Source organism: Podarcis muralis, chromosome 16 (assembly GCF_964188315.1).
Source record: "Podarcis muralis chromosome 16, rPodMur119.hap1.1, whole genome shotgun sequence".
Lineage (NCBI taxonomy): Eukaryota > Metazoa > Chordata > Lepidosauria > Squamata > Lacertidae > Podarcis > Podarcis muralis.
Genome location: NC_135670.1, coordinates 10,208,186 through 10,232,101, shown reverse-complemented (window position 1 = coordinate 10,232,101; position 23,916 = coordinate 10,208,186). Strand labels below are relative to the sequence as shown.

The window sequence follows — 23,916 nt, the reverse complement described above, 5'->3', positions numbered from 1 at the left end:
GTAAGGTTGTTGTCACGTTGCAATTCACACAGCTGCCAGTAGGTGGTACATGACTCATCATGTTACATCCCTGGCCTTGTGTGGAGAAATGCCTTCTTTTTTATTTGCTAAGTGGTTTCATTAAATTACACATATCTAATTGGCACAGAGAGTCACATCTCCGAAGCTCAGATTTTATCTAAGCCTTTGTCATATCTTCGCTCCCTGGATTTTATTTTATCTTTCTTGATGTATTAAGAAATCAAACAAGCCTCTTTAATATTTTCTCAATAGGGAAACAGGTGGCACCTTTTATGGATTTTATTTTCCCAAAAGGAGAATCATAAAAGTATGTACAATAGAACTCCACAATTTTGTTGAAGGTTTTGTTTCAACATATGACCACAAGGGGGAGGTTCTGGTCTTTTGACAGTCACACATGTCAATACTGTACTTAAAAGTGCATCCAGTCTGTTCATTGAGCTTTCCATCTGGATTTGTTTGCAAGACGACGTTGACTATTCAATGCACATTCATTCTGGTTTGCCCCAAAGGTTGGGTGCTGCAACATCAAAACAAGCGTGTCGTTCCATGCTCTCCAGTGTGTTCCTGCCTGAACTTTCTTTACTGCAACAATTCCAAACTTTTGGGGAAGCTGGTTTGTTGTGCAAGAGCCTTCCTGCATGCTAGAATTGCACAACTTGGATTGGCCTTGAATCCTGCCCCTAACTAGTGACCATTCCCCTTAGCCTTCCTAGCTCACCTTTGGAAGTGGCTGTGAATACAAGATGTTTGCGTTTAGGTCTGCTAGAGCGGGGGGAATTGGGTTGATCTTTATTAAAAGGGGTGCCCAACAGCTCCAGTTATATACCTGGCAAGATGCAGGTCGCAGAAAGGAAATCTTGTAGCGTAGAAAGAATAGCCAGATGTGGCTGGGAGGTTAGCAGGCCTTGATTCACTGGGGGGGGCTTATTGGGAGGGGAGAGGGGAAAGCAAGATGGGCTGTAGCTCAGTAGTAGAGCATCTGATCTGAATGTAGAAGGTCCCAGATTCAGCTTCCTTCATCTCTAGGTAGTGCCCCCTGTCTGAAACTTGGGGGATGCTCAATGGGAGAGCATCTGTTTTGCAAATAGGTCTTGACATCCACGTAAGGCTAGGAAAGACACACACACCCCTCTGGATCCCCGGAGAGCTTCTGCCAGTCAGCGTAGGCAATAACAGAGCTACCTGGACTAAGCAGTGTTTCCCAAAGTTGGGTCTCCAGTTGTTTTTGGACTACAACTCCCATCTCTAGCTAGCAAGGATGATGGGAATTGTAATCCCAAAGCAGCTGGAAACCCTAATTTGGGAACACTGGACTAAGAGTCTGAAGTCTGCACAGTATAAGCCAGCTCCTTCCTAGGTCCGGAGTCTATTTCTATCCTGTCTAGGCGCAAAATGATCCATGCTGGATCCAACCAAAGGCCAGAATCTAGCCCCATATAGAAATGGAAAACCAGAGCATGAGAGCATCGTTTCTCGCCTGCTCTTGCTCCCCAGCAACTGGTGGTCAGAGAAATTGTGCTCTCAAACTCTGGTTTTCCATTTCTATAAGGGACTAGAGTGGCCTTTGGTTGGATCCAGCAGAGATCATTTTGCAGGCAGGCAAATGGGAGCTGATTGAGGGCAGATCGAGGCTGCTGGGACAGTGACCCATTAACTCTTAAAGGGCTGGCCTCCTTTGAGTAGCAGCTGGGGAACTCAGAACTACAGTTCAGAAAGGTTGGGCAAAGCCAGTGTGGATTTCTGCCCACACCATATTGCAACCTGCTTGGAAACTCGTTTCAAAAGCCACTTGCCACACAGCACTGTGGGGAAGGGGTCAGGCAAAGCCGATCAGTGTTGCCCGACCCCCTGATAACAGCTAGACGCACTATTCCTTGCCTCCCACCCAGCAAATTAAAACTGCAACCCTCACCCACACTGACCGCCCATGCATCCTTTGGCCTCGCTGAATGCCAGATGCCTTGATGCAGGCTTGGGAGCAATGGCAAGGGAGTGGGGGGTGCAATGGAGTATCCTGGGAGAGGGCTGCAACATTTCATTGGGGCCCCCGCTTGCCAACCGATCTTTCTCAAGCCGCACCCTTTGGAGACGTGCAGCCTGCAGCAATTCAATCTCACACGGTGACGCCTCTTTGCTTGTCTTTTCGCACAACCTTTATTTCCCTCCCTTCTGCACAATCTCTTAATGGATGGTGCCCGTCTTCAGACAGGAGCCGTTTCTGTCGCGGTTTTGGGGCTGGGTGGATGTTCAAGAGGGGGCCCTGTAGGGACAGCCATTCCAGACGGGTCCCGATCCACTTGGCTGGTGACCTATACCGCAGGGGGTTGGACTAGATGCCCCTCAGGGGTCCCTTCCAAGTCTCCACTTCTACGATCGACATCGCTTCAGGGTGGGGAGGGGAGAGAGACGTGAGGATCGCCGGCAAGACGAAAGCAGCAGGAAAGGTGAAATATATAATATTATATATATATATATGTATGTATATCTACACAGATATATGCAATATACAGATGAGAACCATAGTTTGGCCGATAGTGTGTGTGTGTTACACGATCGTGGAAAGCAGCAAGCACAAGCGGTTAAACGTGTGATTCGGGGGGTGGGAAGAGCAGAAGGGCAGTTGGCTAAGTCAGGCGAGAGGCAGGAGAAGAGTTCGAAAGAAGGAAACGGTGAGGCGGTGGGAGCTCTGCCAACCCCCTGCGGCAGAATTTGCACCCGCAGCCGGAGGGGAGGGGGGAAGAACAGAGACATCGGTTTGGGGTTCATGAGGATAAACCAGGGTGCAATCTGGGTGAGGGGAAGTAGGCACCCTCAGGTTCTTAGTGTCCATGTCATTTTGTTGAAATTCCTTCAGCGGTGCGTTTATAAAGTGTGTTTGTGTGTAGGCAGGAGTGGGGTGATCCTCTGGTGTGCCCCACTTCCCCCCACAACAGCCGCAGCCTTGCCACCTCCCTGCGCAGTTCACAGGATGAGAGAGGTGTAGCCGACGGGGACTAGGCCTCGGCGGTCTCCGTGGCAACACTGGATCCAGTCTTCGTCCACCGTGTCCAGGACCCGCAAGACGTCGCCTTTGCGGAAGCTGAGGTGGTCGTCCCGGCTCCCGGCGTGGTCGCAGAGAGCGCGAACGGCCCTGGATGGAGTCAGAGGGACGACACAGACTGAGCGGAGGGCGACAAACGCCAAAAACACAGACGGGTCTCCTTTCAAAGTGCACATCCCTTAGGCAGCGGTTCTCAACCTGTGGGTCCCCAGATGTTGTTGGACTACAACTCCCATCATCCCTGAGCTCTGGACTTGCTAGCTAGGGGTGATGGGAGTTGTAGTTCAACAACATCTGGGGACCCACAGGTTGAGAAAGGCTGCTGGGGAAGGGGCAGGAAACACCACCATTGCATGCAGAAGGTTCAGTCCCCAATGGCACCTCCGGAGTGTAGCTAATAAATAATAATAATAATAATAATAATAATAATAATAATAAGCTTCCAACAAAACACTAAAATACAGTAACCTATTAAACATTAAAAACTTCCCTAAACAGGGCTGCCTTCAGATGTCTTCTAAAAGTTTGGTAATTATTTTTCTCTTTGACATCTGGTGTGAGGGCGTTCCACAGGGCGGGTGCCACTACCGAGAAGGCCCTGTGCCTGGTTCCCCGTAACTTGACTTCTCGTAGCGAGGGAACTGTCAGAAGGCCCTTGGTGCTGGACCTCAGTGTCCGGGCAAAACGATGGGGGTTGAAACGCTGCTTCAGGTATACTGGATGAGGCCATGGTCTGACTAGATATGCATCAAGCTTCCTGTAAGTACCGTTGCTTTAAGTACCCAATATGGCCACTCAGAAGAATTGGCAGATTCAGGGAATCTAGAGTTGGAAGGGACCCCGAGGGTCATCCAGTCCAACCCCTGCAATGCAGGAAACATTTGCCCAGCGTGGGGCTCGAACCCACGACCCTGAGGTCAAGAGTCTCATGCTCTACCACGCCAAAGTCTTTGCAGAAGTACTAAGAAATGTTTAGGAAAGGAGAGGAAAATCCTAAGGGGGACACATCTCCCTCTTCCGAGCCTAAGGAGTACTGAGCATGCTCAGTGGGCACAGAATACGGACTGAGGGGGGGGGTGGGACTGATGGAAAACCCAGAGTGGGAGGGGTAATAGAGTGGCGGGCCTGAAACCCCCAGCAGAAGCACTTCACGCTGCAACACTTTGTTGCAGCCCTGGGCACGGAGAGAGGATGGCTCACCTGTATGGCTGTTGTGGGCTTGGTGGGACGTCTTCCCATGATTCCTCTGGCCAGCTCTTCTCAGCCGGTGCCCCCTTCATCACCAGAGCCAGGATGTTCATGGTGGGCGGCAACCAGCTCGACGGGCGCCTGCTTGGATAGGAAAGAGAATATACTTGAACCACGAGAAAAACCCACTTTTTTGCCATTGGGGGTGCAATTTTAATTAGAGACGTTTAGGAAAAACTGCCTGAAAGTTGGGCACTTGGTTGGAGTATTAGGCAGGGGACAGTCCTAACTTTTGAGTCTGGAAGGCCTGGGTTCGAATCCCAGTTTTTCAGGCAGAGCGGTGTCTTTGTCCCTTCCTGCAAACCAGGAGTTCGCTGGGAAAAATTAGGGAGAACCATGCTGACCTCAGGGCACAAGTCTGTCTTACTTGGCTAATTCTGACTGCTGGCAAGGACCAAGTTCACAAGCGGGACAAGATGGCGAGAATAACTTGCCTTATATATTTCCTAGGGAGCCGCTACTTCTGACCAGATCGCTTTAAACTCAGGGGCAGAGAAGCTGTTTCCAGCCCGAGGGCCACATTCCTTTCCGGGGGCCACATGAAAGTGGGTGGGGCAGAGGCAAAAGTGGGCGGAGAAACTGATGTCAATATTTCCATTGTATGGGAGGTTAGTTCTCAAGGGATCGGAGTCCCAATTTCAGACAAGCGAAAATGCTCTAGAAGGGTGGGAAGCAGTGCTGGTGAGGGGTGTGCCCTGGAAGAAGGGGTGTGGGCTGAGGGATATAGTTCCAAGGGCCACATAGAGAGGCTCAGAGGGCCGCATTTGGCCAGCTGGCTTCAGGCATAGCTGTCAACTTTCAGATTTGAAAATAAGGGATCAGCAGCCTCACCTGTCCTGGGGACAGTCTACGGGATATCTAACAATCCGGGATAGCAGCGGGAAGCGGCTCTGGAATAAGGGAATTTCCCGCAAAAAAAAGGGAAGGTTGACAGCTATGGGCTTCAGGTCCCGTCCCCCCCGGCCATCCACTTACCTGGATTTCGACAGGTGAGAATCGGCCTCGTTGGCGCATCCTGGAGCAGCTGCTCCGAAGAGCCACCCTAGCCAGTTTCCCTTTGCAGTTCCAGCGCCCTCAAGCTTTTCGGCTGCCTCCTGGGCATCGGGCAAGCAGGTCGCCTCTGGCTTCCCTGCAGCTTCCCCTACAGGTGAGCTGCCTTCTTCGCAGGCAGCGGGTGCCTGCCTTGGGCTCTCCACTGAGCTGCTTCCTCTGGGGCTGGGCGCTTGGTTCTGCACGTCGGGGCTCACACTAGCTTCTCCAGCCCCGCTGCGGGCCGCCTCCACAGCTTCTCCCAGAGCCGCCCTCAGCTTGGTCCAGTGGGTGTGAGGGAAGCCCTCCTGCTTCGGGGGCTCGCCGTAGACCCCCGAGGCCCGGCTCAGCTGCTCCCACCAGCTTTGTTGCTTCTCTTCGCTCTCCTGGCAGCTCCCTTCAGTGCCAGCCTCCGCCTCGGGGGTTCCCTCGCCGCCTCGGAAAGTGTGGCTCAGCCGGTCGCCCCACCGCAGGAGTCTCTGGTGCAAAGGCGGCCCAGCTTGGGGCTCATGGAGCGGGCTGGATTGGGCCACGGGGCCTTCCGCCAGGCCGGCGAGAGGAGGCGGGCGTTTGGGCAAAGCGACTCGGCTCCCTCCGCGAGCCTTTTGTGTACCGGCCAGCAGCTCAGTCGGTGGGGTGGGACACCGGGGTGACGGCCGGACGTCAAGGGGCAGGTGCTGGTGCTCGAAGAGGAGGTCCAGCTGGAAGGTCAGCATGGAGAGCGGTTGGAGCAGCAGGAGGAGTTCGTCGGCCCAGCGGCGGCAGAAGCCTTGGCTGAGTACCAGGAAGGCGGTGGGCAAGTACAGCGCCGAGATCAGCTCTGTGGGGTCGGGAGACGGCATGAACAGGTCAGAAACGCATCCTTCTAAGTCAACCTTGTTGTTGGAGTTACAGATAGGTAGCCGTGTTGGTCTGCCATAGTCAAAACAAAAAAAAATCCTTCCAGTAGCACCTTAAAGACCAACTAAGTTAGTTCTTGGTATGAGCTTTCGTGTGCATCTGAAGAAGTGTGCATGCACACGAAAGCTCATACCAAGAACTAACTTAGTTGGTCTTTAAGGTGCTACTGGAATGAATTTTTTTTGTTTTGACTTGTTGTTGGACTACAACTCCCAGCATCCCCGGCTACCAGGACCAGTGGTCAGGGATGATGGGAGTTGTAGTCCAACAGCAGCTGGGGACCCCAGTTTGAGAAGGGCTGTCCATGCAGGGAGTTGGACTAGGTGATTCTTGGGGTCCCTTCCAAATGTACAGCTCTGTGATTTTCCAGGAGCACAGGGTGGGGGTGAAAGTAGAGGGTGTGACACCAGGGAGCAGAATTAATCTTCCATTTTCACTTTTTAAAAGAACCACCACCACCAAATTTCTAATTCTTGTGTATTTAAAAAAACCACAAGTGAACCTAAAAAATTTAAAGATATAAACTAAAACCAGCATTCCCTCTTCTTGCCCCCTGCAGTTCCAAATATAAAAGCTTATATTCAAATACGTGCCTGGGTTGAGATTCCTGCATTGCAGGGGGGGGTTGGACTAGATGACCCACAGGGTCCCTTCCAACTCTATGATTCTATGGTAGGCGTGCTTAAACAAAAAAGGGTTTTAGCAGGCACCGAAAAGAGTAATGCACAGGCACTTGCCTAATATCAGTACGTCGTGGAGGTGCTAATAAAAAACGTGGGGTGCCCCAAATTTACCTGAGTTCCGCTGCAGGTTGGCAAACCACTGCTCCAACTGCTTCATGCTACGGAGATAAGATAGATGAGATAAAACTTTATTCGCATTAGCCAATGGCCATAGCAACAGTAAAACATTACAGTATACGCAGAAAAGGAAATGTGATATAAGAGCACAATTTAAAGTCCTGAATCAGCCGACAGTTAGTGGCCCTTATTCTGATTGCCCCTGCTATGAACCTAGCAACCTTTGCTGTTATCTGCTCATTTTGATCTGATAGAAGAAAGGACATTGTGGCAGTGGTTGAGTGCCCTGGGATGGTTAGTACGAGTGGGGTGATGATCTGGTTCCTCAGGTCTTTGTAGAGAGTACAGGACAGGAGGACGTGTGCCGCTGTTTCGGTGCTACCATCTCCACAGGGCCAAAGGCGTTCCTCAGGCGGGATCTTCTGGAATCGACCCTCAAGTACCGCAGATGGCAAAACATCCAGTCTTGCAAGTGTAAAAGCACGTCTGTATTTTGGGATAATAAGTTTGTGCAGATAGGGGGCCAGAGAATCAAAATGGAGAGGTGGAAAATGAACATACCAAGGGCAGAATTTCCTTATAGTGGCCAGGTTGTTCTGATGCTCGATATCTTTTAGACGTTGACCAATTAGACTGCTTGCTTTAGTAGGGCCCATAGTGAGTAGGTGTTGGGGGGATAGGCCACAAGAGTGAAGTTTTTGATAGACAGTTTTAAGCCAGGCACTTTTATGGGAGTCTTGAAGTACTAGGGATAGTAAACCGGGGGGGGGGGGGGGATTTGAGTTTAGGCGGAGCCAGAAGTTAAGAGTTCTTTGCCAAGTCCGTACTTCTACTGAAGGGGAGACTTGCCTCCAGTCTCAATGATGCGTTTGGGTCATCATGCTACGGACGAACAAGCCAAGACAAAGGGTTTTAGCATCAAACGTAGCAATGCCTGAAAGCTGCCTTGTAGAATCAGACCTTTGGGTCTACCTGGCTCAATACTGACCAGCATAGCTCTCCAGGGTTTCGGGTAGGGATCCTTCCCCCCTCAGGGAGGTTGCAAAGGTTGCAGCTGAGACCTTTGGGCATGCAAAGGAAATGCTCCCTCACTGCGCTATGGGCCTTGGCCCTAAAAAGAAAGCAAGACCCTAGTCCTCATGGATTTGAGTAAAGGGCTGATTTAAGTTGCCTTGCAGGACGAATCCGCCTGCTGGACAAATTCAGAGGCTGTTAAATATAAATGAAGGATCGACACTGGAATGTTTCGTTGGAATTACCTGGATGAATTAAGGAATGCAGCACAATGTGAGATCATCACTCCCCGAACTTCAGAGCATGGGGAGTCAACCAAAGATTTATAAAAAAGTAAAGGTAAAGGGACCCCTGACCATTAGGTCCAATCGCAGACAACTCTGGGGTTGTGGCACTCATCTCGCATTATTGGCGGAGGGAGCCGGCGTACAGCTTCCGGGTCATGTGGCCAGCATGACTAAGCTGCTTCTGGCGAACCAGACCAGTGCACGGAAACGCCGTTTACCTTCCCGCCGTTTACCTATTTATCTACTTGCACTTTGAGGTGCTTTCGAACTGCTAGGTTGGCAGGAGCAGGGACCAAGCAACGGGAGCTCACCCCGTCATGGGGATTCGAACCGCTGACCTTCTGATCGGCAAGTCCTAGGCTCTGTGGTTTAACTCACAGCACCACCCGCGTTATAATTTGGCATAAAATTTGGACTGTTTGATTGCATTATAATTTGGAATGTTTCCAAAGTGGCTTTTATTGGCTTGTTAAAATGGAAAACATAATAAATATTATTCTAAAAAAAAAAAAGGAAGATTTAAGTTGCCTTGCACCGTGTGATATGCTTGGTCAATATTGTCTATACTGACTGGCAGCAGCAATCCAGGGTTTCAGGCAGGGGACATTCCCAGCCTGACCTGGAGATGCCATTGGGGACTGAACATGCTGGAACCTCCTGCATGTAAGGCAGATGAGCTACAGCCCCCCCCCCCCCCCCCGCCCATGTCTTCTACTCACTTCAGGAGGCCCAGGATGAAAGCGTGGAAGCGCTGCTGGTTGCTGCGAAGCGGAGCCAAGCGCGATACCCGCCAGTACAAGGCGTTCAGCGACCGAGCGTGGGGACCTGGGCGAGAAGCACATGGAGAAACTCCAGCAGATACCTTCACTTAGTGCCACATCACAGCTCCCCGCCCCTGCTCCAAAAGACCCACAGGAATGAATGAGCAAGCCACGGCTGCCCCAAATACGAGAGCTCACGAAATCCTTATGGATCAGGAGTGCGCCTAGGCAGAAAGAGCCTGCCTCAATCTCCCATCTCTAGTATTTCGCTGGTTCTTGAAGACACAGCCTTTGTAGACAAATGTGCATGCGCACGCACACACACACACTCCGATCTCCTGACATGAACCTCCTGCTTTCACTGTTTTAATTGCAGGGCGCTTTGTTCTATTTATTTAAAAGCATTTCTCCGCCGCTTGACGTCTCGAAAAACATCTTAGCGGTGTGCAGCTTGAAACAAACGCACGGCACAGCGTGGAAACAAGAATGCCACCCGAAAAAACCAGGAAAGCAGCTGCATAAAAACACATAAAAATAAATGAATAAGGAAATAAAACGTAAATTTCAGAAGATTCGAATGTGTACAAAGAGTAAGCTTTACGGTGCTTAAGGCTGCTTAGGTGGAGTGGTTGAACTTCAGCGTGCAACATCACTTTTCATCCCGTCCCCTGGGCCAGAAGAACCCATTCATTCATACATTCCTTAAAATTCTTATAACACATTCATTCATTCATTCATTCCTTTCTATGCTGCTTTTCACTCCCACGAGTCACAAATTGGATCACAAACAAAATATAACAATAGCATAATAAAGGTAAAGGTAAAGGGACCCCTGACCATTAGGTCCAGTCGTGGCCAACTCTGGGGTTGCACGCTCATCTCGCTTTATTGGCTGAGGGAGCCGGCGTACAGCTTCCGGGTCATGTGGCCAGCATGACTAAGCCGCTTCTAGCAAACCAGAGCAGCGCACGGAAACGCCGTTTACCTTCCCACCGGAGTGGTACCTATTTGTCTACTTGCACTTTGACATGCTTTCGAACTGCTAGGTTGGCAGGAGCAGGGACCAAGCTCATGGGAATTCGAACTGACGACCTTCTGATCAGCAAGTCCTAGGCTCTGTGGTTTAACCCACAGCGCCACCCTAGAACATCACAATTACAACATAAATAATCTAGAACAATTAACGAATCATCTGTAAAACGATAGCTCAGTTGGTCAGTGTGGTGCTGATAATGGCAAGGTTGCAGGTTCAATCCCCGTAAAGGGCAGCTGCATATTCCTACATTGCAGGGAGTTGGACTCAATGATCCTCAGGTTCCCTTCCACATTTACAATTCTACATATCAGCAATAAAACAACCACCTTCTATAAATCGCTAAATGAAAGAACTGAAAAGATAAGCTAAAGGGCACAACCGCAGCAAAAGATTCACAAAGCACTACTATAGCGCTCACAAGCCACAAAACAATATTAGCAACGTTAGAGAACTCACAACCAACCAAGCAGATTTATCCTACCGGCTTTAACCAGGAAGCTCTGCAAAATGTGGCCATTTGGGGTGCAGAATCAAGATTTTTAAAAAGGAAAACGACCACCAAACAAACCCACCTCCTGCCTCTCTGACACCTCCTTCCTACCTGGCTTAGCTGAGGCTTCCACAACGCTCCACGGGGAACTGGGTCTCTGGCCCGTGATGACATCTTTCTGAAAGGGCTTCAGGCCGTCGCCCACCAGGGCTCGCAGGGCAGGGCACAGAGTGGTCAGGACCACGTAGCCGATGTCTGGGCTGAGGCGGCTGTCTCCCAGCTGGGTCTGCGCAGGAGGGAAACGGCTGGGTGTCAGCTGCTGGCAGGCTGGGGAGAGAAAACAACCAACGCCGCCCCCCTCCCCTTGCAAATTGGTAATTAGCGCTTTCTAATTAGCCTCCCTGCACCCCCACCCACCCTCGTAAGCGCAGAGGGCTGCTCCTTTTGCAGCTCCTTGCCAGGCAGTCTTTCATACGCCCCCCAAACACCCACTTTTTATCTCTATTTTATATATATATATATATATATATATATATATACACTGTATGTTTTTTAACATATCATTTCCAACAATCATTTAACATATTTTCTTATCTAATACAATGTTTTGGACTTAAATTGACCACATCTGAAGATTTTTCAATCTTTATCACTTTGTCTACAATTCTTAATTTCTCTATTACTTTTAATCGTCCTTAACTAATAACTCTCTTCATAGTCTTCATTGCAATATTTCGCACAGCCCTCCTTACAAATCTTCTTGCAGTCCTACTAGAGTACCGTATTTTTTGCTCTATAAGACTCACTTTTTCCCCTCCTAAAAAGTAAGGGGAAATGTGTGTACGTCTTATGGAGCGAATGCAGGCTGCGCAGCTATCCCAGAAGCCAGAACAGCAAGAGGGATTGCTGCTTTCGCTGCGCAGCGATCCCTCTTGCTGTTCTGGCTTCTGAGATTCAGAATATATTTTTTCTGGTTTTCCTTCTCCAAAAACTAGGTGCGTCTTGTGGTCTGGTGCGTCTTATAGAGCGGAAAATACGGTAATCTGTTTATTACAATTGCTTTTCAAATAGTTCAAATATTTACTCCAGTCCTCTAAGAATCTCTGGTCCCGCAGGTTTCGCATCCTTCCTGTCACCTTACCTAATTCTGCATAGTCCAGCGCACTTTTGTATCTCTATGTCAGTGTGGCATAGCGGTGAGAGCGCCAGGGAGCAGGAGAAACCAGGTGTGGTGGACTGGTTGGGGTGCAGAGGAATGATGGGAGGAACCAGCTGGGGAACCCCCAAGGGAAGAAGGCTCAGGGAGTGGTGGTGGGACAATGATGAGTGGTCAGAAGGAGAACAGGAGGTGTTGGAAACTGAAGAGGCAACGGGGCTTAGTGAGCGGGGAGAGTCTGTGGCAGAGAGCAGCCCAGAATCAGAGGCAGAAGCTGAAGCTGAAGAAGGAGTGGAGGGAGACCAAGGAGCAGAGAGGATCTGGCTGGCGAATAGTCACAGGTGTCTCTCCCTCCTGCTGCGATAAGCTCCTCTCCCCCTCCCCCCTGGTCTCCCAAAACTAGGCAAGACACTAGGAAAATGGGGAAGGAGAAATTAGCATCATGCAGGTACAGTCTCAGATTGCTTGGGGGAAACCTTGGAGAGGAAGGTACTTAGGCAGCAGCAGGAAGACAAGTCTCTACAACTGCTCCATGGAGGCAAGGCCTGCTGGAGATGTTGCTGTCCACATTAGGCCTGACACCCCTATGTAGATTGTGTTTTTGCTAATACAGTGGTACCTCAGGTTACATACGCTTCAGGTTACAGACTCCGCTAACCCAGAAATAGTGCTTCAGGTTAAGAACTTTGCTTCAGGATGAGAACAGAAATCGTGCTCCGGCGGCGCGGCGGCAGCAGGAGGCCCCATTAGCTAAAGTGGTGCTTCAGGTTAAGAACAGTTTCAGGTTAAGAACGGACCTCTGGAACGAATTAAGTACTTAACACGAGGTACCACTGTACACATTTAACTCCAACTTGCAAGGCATGATTTGCTACTGGCTCGCTCCTGACACAGGGGTTCAAATCCCCACTCTGCTGCCAGCTCACCTTGGGGCAGTCGCTGCCTCTTAGCCTACCTCACAGGGTTGTTGTGGGGGTGAATTGAAGGGGGGGAAAGAACCACTATGCCACTTTGAACTCTTCAGAGGAAAGGGTGGGGTAATAAATGCAGGGTGTGTCTCTCTCCCCCTGCAGAATCTGAAACCGCAACCAGCTGCAAGGGTAGTGGCAGAGGAGCAAGAGCCCTATCTATGCTGCCTTTAGCTTATTGGAGGGAAGGGGGGGGGAGATATAAAATTAGTGGAAGCTGGTTTGTTAGGGCAAATGGGGCAGCGGCCGACCATCGCTCGGTCTGCATTCAGCCAGCCCCCACCTTCCTGCCCTCTTTTCTTAAGGCCACTCCAAGGGGTCGCCCCTGCTCTCAGCTTCCTCCTCTTCGGTCTCAGGGTTGCCCTTACAGAAATCAGCTGGGGGTGGGGAGAAAGATGGGGGGAACCAACAAGGAGTGGGGACTGCCCATCATTGGTTCTGATGCCACCTGGGCTCCCTGCCTTCCGCCCCCCCACCCGCAATGGGGCACCAGCTGCTGGCTTCATAAAATGTAACTTCAAAACAAACCTTCTGAACGAGGTTCCGGGCTGTGCTGAAATGGGCGACGATCTTGTCCACGGAGGCACTGACTGCCACGAGCAAAGCTGGGGGAAAGCCGAGAGAAGAGAGAGGATTACCGGGGGGGGGGCATTGTTTGCTTGTGCTTCGGGGGCCGCCATCCAGAAGTCCTTTCTGCTTATGATTTGGGTGTATGATGGTATCGGACGTGGGTGGCGCTGTGGGTTAAACCACAGAGCCTAGGGCTTGCTGATCAGAAGGTCGGCGGTTTGAAGCCCCGCGACGGGGTGAGCTCCCGTTGCTCGGTCCCTGCTCCTGCCAACCTAGCAGTTCGAAAGCACGTCAAAGTGCAAGTAGATAAATAGGTACCGCTCCGGCGGGAAGGTAAACAGCGTTTCCGTGCGCTGCTCTTGTTCACCAGAAGCGGCTTAGTCATGCTGGCCATATGACCCGGAAGCTGTACGCCGGCTCCCTCGGCCAATAAAGCGAGATGAGCGCCACAACCCCAGAGTCGGTCACGACTGGACCTAATGGTTAGGGGTCCCTTTACCTTTACCTGGTATCGGGGCAGTTGCGAGCGATCATGCTGCTTGCACCTGCAAACAATATCAGGGCAGACTGCCCGCTTCTTTTCCAATTACAGTGGTACCTCAGTTTTCGAACGTCTCCGTTGACGAACATTTTGGTTTTTGAACGCCGTAAACCCAGAAGAAAATGCTTCTGTTTTCAAACGCGCCTCAGAAGTCGAACTGAAAACACAGCTTCCATATTGAGTTTTCCGTATTGAGGCTTCCGTACGGAGTTTTCAGTTTTTCAAGCGTTTCGGAACTTGAACAGTCTTCCTGAACGGATTACGTTCAAAAACCGAGGTACCACTACAGTATACAGTACATATGTCATAGCTTCCTGCTGAAATACTAGCACCATCTGGGAGGCTTGCCTGACGCCATCATTATATATCTTTAGGTGCCAGGCAAAAATGTTCCTCTATAGCCAAACCTTTGGCTGATTAAATGGTCGGTTTGCTTTTATTATGTATTTTGTGTTCTTGTTTTGTATTTTTATGTTGTGAGCTGCCCTGTGGTCTTTGGATAAAGGCTGATATACACATTTAATCAGTGCATTTTTCTAAAAAAAATGTTTAGGGGTACTCTCATTTCCCTACTCATATTGAAATACTGGCCCTCAATGAGGCCAAACCAAAATTCACAAAATGTTTAGGGGTATGTGTATGCCTGCGTCCCCCCAGAAAAAAACACTGTATTTAATTAATCATCATCATCTGAGCTATACATTCAAGGTAAAGGTAAAGGGACCCCTGACCATTAGGTCCAGTCAGTGCTGACTCTGGGATTGTGGCGCTCATCTTGCTTTACTCTTCAAAGGAGCCGGCGTACAGCTGGTCATGTGGCCAGCATGACTAAGCCGCTTCTGGCGAACCAGAGCAGCGCACGGAAACACCGTTTACCTTCCTGCCGGAGTGGTACCTATTTATCTACTTGCACTTTGACGTGCGTTCGTACTGCTAGGTTGGCAGGAGCAGGGACCGAGCAACGGGAGCTCACCCCGTTGCGGGGATTCGAACTGCCGACCTTCTGATCAGCAAGTCCTAGGCTCTGTGGTTACAAATCAGGAGTGGGAGTCCTTAAGGAGGTTGGATGGCGCCTTGTACGCCTCCAGAAACTCCTGCAGCCAAGCTGGTGCCAAACGTATTGCTCTGCTTTCCTTTGGATCACATCAGCGAGGCTGAAAAGGGGCCCCAGGTCCTCCATACACACTGCACCCCAGAAAGGTCACTTTGGTGCCACTAACGGGGCAAAAACAACATGGGAGGCAGCAGTTATGATTTCCCAGACTCGGCAGCCACAGCAGGCGCTGCGATTCTCCAGCGTTTTGACGCCACCCCCAGAGACACACTCCTTTGTCTCTCAAGACAGACAGATGGCAGCAACAAAACATTCAAAGCGCTATTATACCACTCTAAGCAGCCGCGGCTTCCCCCAAGGAATCCTGGGAACTGTAGTTTGTTATGGGTGCTGAAAGTTGTGAGGAAGCCCCCTTCCCCCCCCCCCGAGCGACAATTCCCAGAGTTTCCTGGGGAAAGGAATTGATTGTTAAACAACTTGTAGCTCTGTGAGGGGAAGGAGGGGGTCTCCCAACCCCTCTCAACGCCTTTAACAAACAGTATCTCCCAGAATTCTTTGGGGGAAGCCATGACTATTTAAAGTGGTATTGCTGTGCTTTGAATGTATAGTGCGAATGGGGCCTCACTTTCGTTCTCTTTTAATTGAAAGCTGGGGATCTGGAAATTAAGTTTCATACGTTTGCCCCCCTCTCCGCTGGATGCCCATGGGGGTGCCGATGGAAAAGGAGGTGGCAGACCCTCCCTGTCTCTCTCTCTTTTCAAATCTTCCTGGGGTTTCCTGCGAATACAACACGTTTCCATGGAAATCCTCATCTCTTTGGCCTCCCTTCAGGTTTTCGAGAATTAAAGGTGCCAGGAGAGACATGGGTTGCCATGGGAACGAACAAGGCCTGAATAGGAGTTGGGAAGAGTTCCCAGATATTGAAGGTGTTTGGGTGGCTCTTTGCATCTCTCTCCCCTCGCCCGTGTTTCCCTCCTTCCTCTCCTAAGATGTCCCCCACCCCAACCTCTAAAGTTGAACACTTTTGTCTAATTTGCTAACACCATGAGGCTAGACGTTTCCTAGCACATCGCAAGCAGTAAGCTCAGTATTGTCAACAATGAAAAATCATAATTAATAACCAATTGTGATCAACAATTATTGATGATCAATAGTGATAGATGATAGATAGATAGATAATGTGTTTTAAGATTGTACCTTTCTTTTGTTCTCGAAGTTGGGCCCAGACTCGATCAGCATCGGCCCCCCACAGATGGCTGTTATTTGGGACCCCGCCAAAGGACTGGGAATGTCTGACTGGAAGAAGATGGGACAGAAAGAAGGGAAGTCAAAATATGGAGGACAAGAAGCTATCTAGCTTCTCTGTGGATGCCAGGATTTTCATTTATTTATTCCAGTTATTAGCCAAGCCCTCACAAAGTGAAACGAAGAACAAGAAATATTTTTTAAAAACACACACACACACACACACACACACACACACACAGAGAGAGAGAGAGAGAGAGAGAGAGAGAGAGAGAGAGAGTATGAAGTGTTGAGCAGATTCAGATAGTTGTGGCCTGAATTAAATCACCTAAACCATAATAATAATAATAATAATAATAATAATAATAATAATAATTTATTTGTACCCTGCCCATCTGGCAAGGTTTCCCCAGCCATTCTGCTCCCAATAGAATATTAAAAACATGACAAGACATCAAACATTAAAAACTTCCCTTTGGGAAAGGGAGAAGTGCAGGTCCTGGATCTCAGCTGAGATGAAGATTCCAGGTATTGCTGGGATCCAGCTCCCATCAGCCCCAGCCAGGATGGTCAGAGATGATATACACCTGGGCAAGTTCAACTGGTGCAACATGAGACTCTCAGTCTCAAGGACATGAGTTGAAGCCCCATGCTGGGCAAAAGATTCCTGCATTGCAGGGGATGGGAGTGCATATCCCTTGTGGTCCCTTCCAACTCTATAATTCTATGAATATATGGACCAAGGGAACCTTTCAGTGATGGAACAGCCTCAGAGCACTCATCAAACCCAGGTTGGTGCCTGTAAACCAGACCTGGCACTCAGATGTTGGGGAGCAAGAGGGTTGCTTCTACAGATGAGATCTGAGAGATCGTGCTTTGGCATGACAGCAAGGAGGGATCCACCTTACTCAGGCAGATGTGTCCCCCCCTCTCGTCCCTCTTCCTTTTCAACACATCTCCCAGCTCCCTGCTCTCCCCAAAAGCAAGATACCTAGATCATTTCACCACCAGGCCCTTGTGGAATGCCACTTAAAACCAGAGCTTAGAAAGGTTTTATGATTATTAAATGAACTTGTTCTAGTTGTAGATGTCCGCACGCACACACACACAATGGAACTACATCCCTGTTCAGGTTCATCCTTTTACAAAACAAACTAGTTCAGTTCTCAGTTCGAGTCCATTCAAGTTATCCACGTCAAAAAGAAAGAGAGAAAAATCAACATTCAGAATGTGGCAAGCTGCTATGCTACGATATAGAACATACTTTTCTTTTTGAAGAAAACATCTACATACACACATAGCAGAATGTGAATGGTTTCATTTAGTTCCACCAACAATTATGATGTTTCAGCTTAAAGGGCCAAAGAGTCTAAAGAGTAAATAATAATAATAATAATAATCCACACATGGAAGGGAATGAACTTGAAGGTGAACTACAAATCATTCTAAGTTGTACCCCAAATTGAATTGAATTCACTCAGCAATTGTGGGAACTACTTTCAGGTGTAGGTCAGAGATTTGTGGGCTAATTTGGTGAACTTACACTGAACTAGTTACTCTGAACTAGTTGGTTCCAAGCTCTGCTTGAAACAGCCTCTCCTTCTGCCTGTCTTGCCATTAAGTTGTGGTCTCTTCCAACTCTATGATTCTATGATTCTAAGTTTTTGAAGCTGGTTATATGTGCTTAAGTCAGGAATATAAGAAGCTGCCTTATGCGGAGGGCACCAAAGTCCGTCTCATTCAGTATAGTCTGATCCATTGGTCAAGCAGCGGTTACAGGCTAGGACCTGAGAGACGGGAGTTCAAATCCCCACTCAGCTCTGAAGCTCACTGGGTGAGCTTTGGCCAAGTGCCATCTCTCAGCCTCACCTCCCTCACAGGGTTGCTGTGAGGATAAAATGAGGAAGGGAGAAACCATGTATGCCAGCTTGGGCTCCTTGGAGGGATATAAATAAAATTAGAAAACAATACAATGTAAGAATAAAAGAAGCCATGAAAATACAATGAAAAATCAATGGGAACACTGAATGTGGAAACCCCGGATCCGATCAATTGCTAGATTAAGTGTCGTAATATCTTAATTTCTGTACTTTCTATACCACCCAATGGCTTCCTTCCTTTCTGTTTGGCTCAGATTCCCACATGTTGAGAATCTCATTTTATTTTAAAAACAAACCCGCAAACTTCCAGTCCTCATGGCACACACACACACACACACACACACACACACACACAGAGTATATGTGCCAATGAAGCTGTGGGCAGGAGCCATGCAAATATGGTTTCCCATCAGCAGGACGACGAACTTTAGTGGTTCCTCTGTAGCTCTTTGAATTGTACCCTCCATGGAGGAGCTCTCCCTCTGTATTTTCCTGGCAAGTCAGCCTTTAAGGTATATATCCTGACTTAGGCAACCAGTCTGGACTGGAGATGATCAGACTATTAGCCTCCTCTCAGGGTGGTTAATTTTTTTCCTAGCACAGGTGGGGGGGAAAACCTCCAGATGTTGCTGGACTACAACTCCCATCATCCCTGGCCATTATTTTCACTGGCTGGGGCTGCTGGGAGCTGGAGTCCAACCAAGTTATTTGTCAAAAGCATTTTTTACCCATCTCCTCAGCCCGAAAACACCTCTCAGAGCGGGTTGCAGTGATCAATACTAAGAGAGTCTAGAGAGCATTGGTTCCCAATGTGGGTGGTACCACCTCCTGGGGGGCAGAGTGATTACTTGTGGGGTGGGTGCTAAGAGGCAAGAGGGCGATGTAAATGACGACCAGATTTCGAAAAGCTGGTATCACTGGATGAAGTTCATCTATTTAGTTGCTTTAATTAATCTAAAAACAGGGACCAATTTGCTATGTTCTGGACATATGCAGGTCACCGGGGCCACCCTGCCCTGTTCTGCCCCTCCATACTGTTCCACCCCTTTTTGCGATGTTTTCAGGGCACTTCTGGGTTCAGCGCAATGCGCATGTGCGCAATGGCACACATATCCCCTAAAACAGTCGCTGCCTGCAAATAAGTTTTCATTGGATTCTAAATGAATGTGCAATTGGTTGTTAGAGTTTTGTATTTCACTGTGTTATTATCCCCCTTAGCGGGCCGTGCAAACCGCAGTTCTGCATCATGCTTTTTAGAGAGGTGGGCTGGGGGGCAACTGGAGCTGAGTTTATAGAACCGAGGGGCCGGTGGCACAAAAAAGTTTGAGAACCACTGGTCTAGAGGACCTCGAGTCCCCTGTCCAGTTGCACACACCTGATGCCAACAGGCAGGAGTAACCATACACACAAGAAGCTGATTGGACGAGGCCAGAACGGCAACTCGCGCAGAGTTGCAACAGGCATCCTCTGTCTCTGTGCGGACAGCTGCTTTGGCCTCACAGCCTTCAACCAAACCCCTCAAGGAGGCGCACAGTTTGGGGAACAGGTGACGGAGGCAGGGAAGGTGGGAAAATGAGGGGAGAGGCGGCTTACGTTGCTTGGGAGCTCCCGGCTCTCTGGCTTCCATACTGCCCCAGGGCACTCTCCCGAGCCCTGCTCCAGCCTGGCTGTCAAGGGGGGCGCGGCGGGCTCCAAACGGCCGCTCGGGCACCTGGCGGGGTGGGAAAGCTAAGGCGGGGAAGGTGCGGCTGCGGGGGAAGAGGGGTGAGAACAGCACAGCCAGGTCAGGGCTCCCCAGGAAAGGCAGGGCGCTCCTGGCAGGGGGGGAGTAGGCCCCGATGGGGGAGAGGCGGATGGGGAGCAGCTCCTCGGGCGAGAGAGTGCCCAAGACCTGCCCCTGCCGCCCGGCCAGGAGGCAGACCTCCTCGCAGGACAAGGTCTTGAGCCTGGGGCAGAAGGCCGGGGCAGGAGGGGCAGGGGAGCTCAGCTCCACACTCTCTAAGCCAGTGCAGAGTGAGGGGTGCAGGGGTGCCGGGCCGTCCACCACAGAGAAATGGACCAGGAGAGGTGGGTAGGGCAGATTCTGAGGCCTGGAGGAGCGGGCAAGGAGGGCGTCAGCTGCAGGCCAGAGCGAGGGCAAGGGGGCCAGGAGGTGGCGGCAGCAGCACCAAGGAGCGAAGCCAGTGCAGAGCGAGGGAAGGGTGGATTGGGGGGGGGGGAGCACGTGAGGTCGACAAACCAGTGAGAAATGCATGGAAGCCAGACAACGAGCCAGACCAGCGTGATTGATTGATTGATTGACATGGGAAGCAGGACGGGGGTGTGGGAGGGGAAGCCAGAAAGAGGTTTTGGGTGGGGGTCAAGAGCAAGGAAGGAGAGGGAGAGGAGAGAATATGAAACAAAACAAAACAAAAACAAAGTTATTTCCAGAAGTCACACAGCAGACAACGAACAAACATGGTCATGAGACACGCAACACAAAACAATCCCGATGCAAAAAACACCCAACCTCGTTTGGAGAAGCTGTGTGTCTTCAGCTGGGAAACGCAGGACCTTAATCCAGAGTTGGGGGACTCTGCCCCACTCACTCCATACACGAGATACCATTTTAAGCATTCATGGCGTCCCCCCCAAAGGATTCTGGGAGATAAAAGTTCATTAAGGGCGCTGGGAGTTGTACTACGATTCCCAAAGCGGTTTTAACAGCCAAGCCCTTTTCGTGGGGGACTCTGGGAACTGTAGCTCTGGGAGGGGAACAGAGGGTCACCCTAATAACTCTCATCACCCTTAACAAATGACAGCTCCCAGAATTATTTGGGGGAAGCCATGACTCTTTATAGTGCTTTAAATGCATGGTGTGAATATGGCCTGAGAAGCCTTATGTTTGTCGCTTGACTTCCAGCTCCCATTTTCCCTGACTGACCACTGGCCTTGTTGGCTGGGGCTGAGGAGAGTTGAGAGACGGCAAATGTCTTGAGGGTCACAAGCTTGCCCTGTCTGGTGTAGGAAAAGCTCTTTTGAATTAAGATGGCAGAACTGAATCTTTCAAAACTGCACTGATTTTAACCACAGATGTCAAAACTGTGCTGATTTGTTTGTTTATAATGCTTTCTAATCTTAATTTATTTAACAAAATTTATAGACTACTTGCTTGTAGTAAAGCCTCTCAGCGGTTTACGAGAAGATCCCATGTTCTCAAATCCCCGCATCTTCAGGTAGGATTGGGAAAATACCCCCTGCCTGAAGACCTGGTGTGTGCTGCTGCCAGTCAGTGTAGACATTACTGAGGTAGATGGAGCAGTGGTCTGATCTATAAGGTAGCTCTCCATGTTCTCCAGGTAGGACTGGCAGTAGACACTGTCTCAAAATCTGGGGAGGGCCATAGCTCAATCGAAGGTCTCTGGCTCAATTTCCAGCATCTCAGGTAGGGTTGGAAAGCGTGGAGAGCTGCTGCTGCTGCTGCCAGTCAGTGTAGACAGCACTGAGTGAGATGGACCTGTGGTCTAACTCAGCAGAAGGCAGTTTTCTATGTTCCAAAGCCCCCAATCTGGAACAGAAACTTCCCCACCCTGAAAGGTAGCAAGTTTGGTTTGAAGTCTCACAAAGTAATCCACATTACAGTGGTACCTCGGGTTAAATACGCTTCAGGTTACAGACGCCGCTAACCCAGAATTAGTACCTCGGGTTAAGAACTTTGCTTCAGGATGAGAACAGAAATCGTGCTCCGGTGGCGCGGCGGCAGCAGGAGGCCCCATTTGCTAAAGTGGTGCTTCAGGTTAAGAACAGTTTCAGGTTAAGTACGGACCTCCGGAACGAATTAAGTACTTAACCCGAGGTACCACTGTACTATCTGAAGAGAGCACACAGACCTCGATCCACAGAAGACTCTGAAGTCCAGAGTCTAAAGATTTCCTAAGTGCACCGCTGCCACGATGACGTGGGCCGTTGAAGTTACATTACCTTAAAAACAAAAACAAATGATTCTCTCCAAACCAGGAAAAGGCAGCCGATTATAGCTCCACAGTTGCCCCCACACCTTGCCCCATTTTAGGGGTGGGTGGAGTGGAAAGGGGCAAGGATCCAGTTTGCTTCCGGGGAAAGAGAAAGAAAGGGAAAGTACTGCAAAGGTTGTCAGTCCAGGAAGACAAATGCAAAGTGGTTATCTGCTTCCTGCTTCCTCTTGCTGACAGAAGTGCTTGAGTGTGTGTTGTTGAGGGAGACAGGCAGCAAGGGGAGGGAGAAGTTCCCCTAGCTCCGACTGACAACCACGTTAACCAATCAGAGCAACTCTTTTTGGTTATTTATTAATTTTAGGCCAGGTAACCAGATTCAAGGTGTGCCTTAGAGGCTGGCGAGAGAAAAAGGTGCAGGGGTGGTATTGATTTCTTCATTCTCTTAAAGCAAAACAAGAAACCAACTGAAAACTCACAATAGCAGAGCAGAGATGGAAGTGGAGAGCGAGTGTCTGTCAGACACCACTCTGAACAAAAGCACAAGATGTCCCTAAAAATGTGCTAATGTTTGTGCAAAAAAAGGACTGCATCTGTGCCGTGCAGCTTGAAGGACACCTGGGAGCTGTCGTTTGTTAAGGGTGCTAGGAAACTGCAAGATTCTTTGGGGGCGAAGTCCTCTGTTTTAACTGTGCTTTGGGTGAATCGAATGCACACAGAGTATACACTTGTTCATTTGTATACCTCGACTACTTGAGCGCATAGGTGGCGCACTCTTTTGAACGCAATAAGGGAGCGCCCCAGTCACAGGCCACATTCCTCCTTTGAAACGACCTTAAACACTCCAGGGAAAATAAATAACACATTGTTATAGGTTTGGGGGGTGGAGTGCAGTCTAGATAATACCCGTGGGTCCGTACTGTGAGGTTATAATTTATAAGAAGACATCTGCTGATCTGGTCCGACAAGTTTCTTTGTAAGAATACTTTCTTTGTAAGAATACAATCTTAAGAATACTTTCTAATGGCCTGTTAAAAGGTAAAGGTACCCCTGCCCGTACGGGCCAGTCTTGACAGACTCTAGGGTTGTGCGCCCATCTCACTCAAGAGGCCGGGGGCCAGCGCTGTCCGGAGACACCGCTACTCTGGCGAGCCAGAGCCGCACACAGAAACGCCGTTTACCTTCCCGCTTGTAAGCGGTCCCTATTTATCTACTTGCACCCGGGGGTGCTTTCGAACTGCTAGGTTGGCAGGCGCTGGGACCGAGCAACGGGAGCGCACCCCGCCGCGGGGATTCGAACCACCGACCTTTCGATCAGCAAGCCCTAGGCGCTGAGGCTTTTACCCACAGCGCCACCCGCGTCCCTTTAATGGCCTATTAAGTGCTGCTATTTACATGTCCAAAGAGGTTGCCCTGTTGCCATGGAGACAAATGGATGGCCTTTTCCCCAATTCCCCAGATGGGGAACAATAGGCCAAAGTAGGATGATACTGGAAGGTGCTTATCTTGCTCTGTGTTGGGCCCATAGTTGTGGCTTGGAGATCTCCCTGGGAATTTAATGGAGTGGGGAGATCTAATGGAGTGTTAATGCTGTGAGAACTGTGTTTCGATGGAGACTCCACACTCTGCTTCCATTCTTAATCCTAGCTTTCCATTTAGGAGAATATACATAAGTGATTGTGGGGAAACACCCCATTTTACCCCCACAAGAATCCTGTGAGGTAATTTAGGCAGAGAGAGAGTGAGAGACACACACACAGAGAAAGAGTGATTGGCCCAAGGTCACCCGCTGTGCCTCACAGGAAGAGTGGAGGATTTGAACCCACACCATACATTTAAAGTACTAATATACCACGTTAACAGTCATGGCTTCCCCCAAAGAATCCTGGGAATTGTAGTCTGTTAAGGGTGTTGAGAGTTGTT

The 23,916-nt window shown here is 49.6% G+C and overlaps 1 protein-coding gene across 3 annotated transcripts in view; it reads right to left on the bottom strand.

The window, feature by feature from the left end:
- Positions 1 to 285: 285 nt before the first annotated feature.
- The window catches only part of RUSC1 (RUN and SH3 domain containing 1), a 35,272-nt gene continuing 11,641 nt past the window's right edge, over positions 286 to 23,916 (bottom strand). Inside the window, exons 3-11 of one of the 3 annotated variants that reach the window (XM_028709386.2) lie at positions 19,637 to 20,161; positions 16,116 to 16,214; positions 13,282 to 13,358; positions 10,741 to 10,915; positions 9,062 to 9,167; positions 7,036 to 7,082; positions 5,288 to 6,161; positions 4,265 to 4,396; positions 286 to 3,154 (exon numbers count right to left, since the gene is read on the bottom strand). In XM_028709386.2, coding sequence (XP_028565219.2) covers positions 2,986 to 3,154; positions 4,265 to 4,396; positions 5,288 to 6,161; positions 7,036 to 7,082; positions 9,062 to 9,167; positions 10,741 to 10,915; positions 13,282 to 13,358; positions 16,116 to 16,214; positions 19,637 to 20,161 — 2,204 coding nt within the window. In that variant the 3' untranslated portion in view covers positions 286 to 2,985. The remainder of the gene's footprint in view (positions 3,155 to 4,264; positions 4,397 to 5,287; positions 6,162 to 7,035; positions 7,083 to 9,061; positions 9,168 to 10,740; positions 10,916 to 13,281; positions 13,359 to 16,115; positions 16,215 to 19,636; positions 20,162 to 23,916) is intronic. The other 2 variants (XM_028709388.2, XM_028709389.2) reach the window with 2 other exon arrangements.